The sequence below is a fragment of the Rhinopithecus bieti genome, unplaced genomic scaffold (genome assembly GCF_001698545.2).
Source record: "Rhinopithecus bieti isolate Rb0 unplaced genomic scaffold, ASM169854v2 scaffold_12409, whole genome shotgun sequence".
NCBI lineage: Eukaryota > Metazoa > Chordata > Mammalia > Primates > Cercopithecidae > Rhinopithecus > Rhinopithecus bieti.
This window is the reverse complement of record NW_016807057.1, coordinates 41434-43964: the sequence shown is the minus strand read 5'-3', so window position 1 is coordinate 43964 and position 2531 is coordinate 41434. Positions and strand designations below refer to the sequence as shown.

At 40.5% G+C, this 2531-nt stretch overlaps 1 protein-coding gene across 1 annotated transcript; it reads left to right on the top strand.

The window, feature by feature from the left end:
* Nucleotides 1–9: 9 nt before the first annotated feature.
* LOC108534463 (cTAGE family member 5-like) lies at nucleotides 10–2531 on the top strand. Its single transcript, XM_017879826.1, has one exon. It carries the CDS (start codon nucleotides 465–467, stop codon nucleotides 2085–2087), a length of 1623 nt encoding a protein of 540 aa, XP_017735315.1. The 5' UTR covers nucleotides 10–464; the 3' UTR covers nucleotides 2088–2531.

The following is a 2531-nucleotide window of genomic DNA, read 5'->3' as shown; positions in this document are numbered from 1 at the left end:
ATTTGGGATTGGTCCTGGAGGAGCTATGCAGGGTTGTGGCAGCACTACCTGAAAGTAGGAGACCAGATTCGAATCCTTATGGTTTTCCATGGGAATTGGTGGTATGTGCAGCTGTTGTTGGATTTTTTGCTGTTCTCCTTTTTCTGTGGAGAAGTTTTAGATCGGTTAGGAGTCGGCTCTATGTGGGAAGAGAAAAAAAACTTGCTGCAACGCTTTCTGGACTAATTGAAGAAAAATGTAAACTACTTGAAAAATTTAGCCTTATTCAAAAAGAATACGAAGACTATGAAGTAGAGTCATCTTTAGAGGATGTCAGCTTTGAGAAGGCGGCAGCAGAAGCACGAAGTTTGGAGGCAACCCGTGAAAAGCTGAACAGGTTCAATTCTGAACTTGAGGATGAAATCCTCTGTCTAGAAAAAGAGTTCAAAGAAGAGAAATCTAAACATTCTCAACAAGATGAATTGATGGCGGATATTTCAAAAATGATACAGTCTGTACAAGATGAGTCAAAATCCCTCAAATCACAAATAGCTGAAGCCAAAATCATTTTCAAGATTTTTCAAATGAATGAAGAACGACTGGAGATAGTGATAAAAGATGCTTTGAGTGAAAATTCTCAACTTCAGGAAAGCCAGAAGCAGCTTTTCCAAGAAGCTGAAGTATGGAAGGAACAAGTGAGTGAACTTAACAAACAGAAAATAACATTTGAAGACTCCAAAGTACACACAGAACAAGTTCTAAATGATAAAGAAAATCACATCAAGACTCTAACTGGATGCTTGCTGAAGATGAAAGATCGGGCTGCTGTGCTTGGAGAGGACATAACGGATGATGATAACTTGGAATTAGAAGTGAACAGTGAACCAGAAAATGGTGCTTACTTAGATGATCCTCCAAAAGGAGCTTTGAAGAAACTGATTCATGCTGCTAAGTTAAATGTTTCTTTAAAAACCTTAGAAGGAGAAAGAAACCACATTATTACTCAGTTATCTGAAGCTGACAAAACAAAGGAGGAGCTTACAAAGCATGTTAAAAATCTTCAGACTCAACAAGTATCTTTGCAGTCAGAAAACACGTATTTTGAAAGTGAGAATCAGAAACTTCAACGGAAACTTAAAATAATGACTGAATTATATCAAGAGAATGAAATGAAACTCCACAGGAAATTGACACTAGAGGAAAATAACCAGATACAGGAAGAAGAGAAACTTTCTAAAGTGGAAAAAAAGATCAGCTATACCACTGAAGGGCTGGAGACCTACAGAAAGCTAGCCAAAGATTGTGAAGAAGAATTGGAGAGAACTATTAATTTTTATCAAAGGCAGGTTATTTCCTATGAGAGAAAAGGACATGATAATTGGTTGGCAGCTCGGACTGCTGAAAGAAACCTCAATGATTTAAGGAAAGAAAATGCTAACAATAGACAAAAATTAATTGAAACAGGGTTTAAATTTGCACTTTTAGAAAAAGATGCTTCTGCACCTGATGTTTCAAATACAGCATTTGACAGAGAGCATTCCCCGTATGGTCCCTCACCATTGGGTCGGCCTTCATCTGAAACGAGAGCTTTTCTCTCTCCTCAAACTTTGTTGGAGGGTCCACTCAGACTCTCACCTGTGCTTCCGGGGAGAGGAGGAAGAGGCCCAAGAGGCCCAGGGAATCCTCTGGACCATCAGATTGCTAATGAAAGAGGAGAACCAAGCTGTGATAAGTTAACCGATCCTCACAGGGCTCCTTCTGATACTGGGTCCCTGTCATCTCCGTGGGATCAGGAACGAAGGATGATGTTTCCTCCACCAGGACAATCATATCCTGATTCAGGTCTTCCTCCACAAAGGGAAGAGAGATTTTATTCTAATTCTGATAGACTGTCTGGGCCAGCAGAACTCAGACGTTGTAATATGCCTTCTTTGGATAAAATGGATAGGTCAATGCCTTCAGAAATGGTATCCAGTAGAAATGATGCCAAAGATGATCTTGGTGATTTAAATGTGCCTGATTCATCTCTCCCTGCTGAAAATGAAGCCACTGGCACCGGCTTTGTTCCTCCACCCCAGCTCCAATCAGAGGTCCATTGTTTCCAGTGAATACAAGGGGCCCGTTCATGAGAAGAGGACCTCCTTTCCCCCCACCTCCTCCAGGAACCATGTTTGGAGCTTCTCGAGGTTACTATCCACCAACGGATCTGCCAGGTCCACCACATGCTCCATTTGCAATGAGAAACATCTATCCACCGAGGGCTTTTCCTCCTTACCTTCACCCAAGACCTGGATTTTACCCCACCCCATATTCTGAAGGTAGAAGCGAGTTGCCTTCAGGGTTGATTCCGCCTTCAAAGGAGCCTGCTACTGAACATCCAGAACCACAGCAAGAAACCTGACAATATTTTGCTCTATTCAAAAGTAATTTAGACTGATCTCATTTTCACTTTAAGTAACTGCTGTTACTTAAGTGATTACACTTTTCTCAAATTGAAGTTTAATGGAATTATAGTTCTTAGTATAGTATTTTGTAAATAAAGATTATTTAAA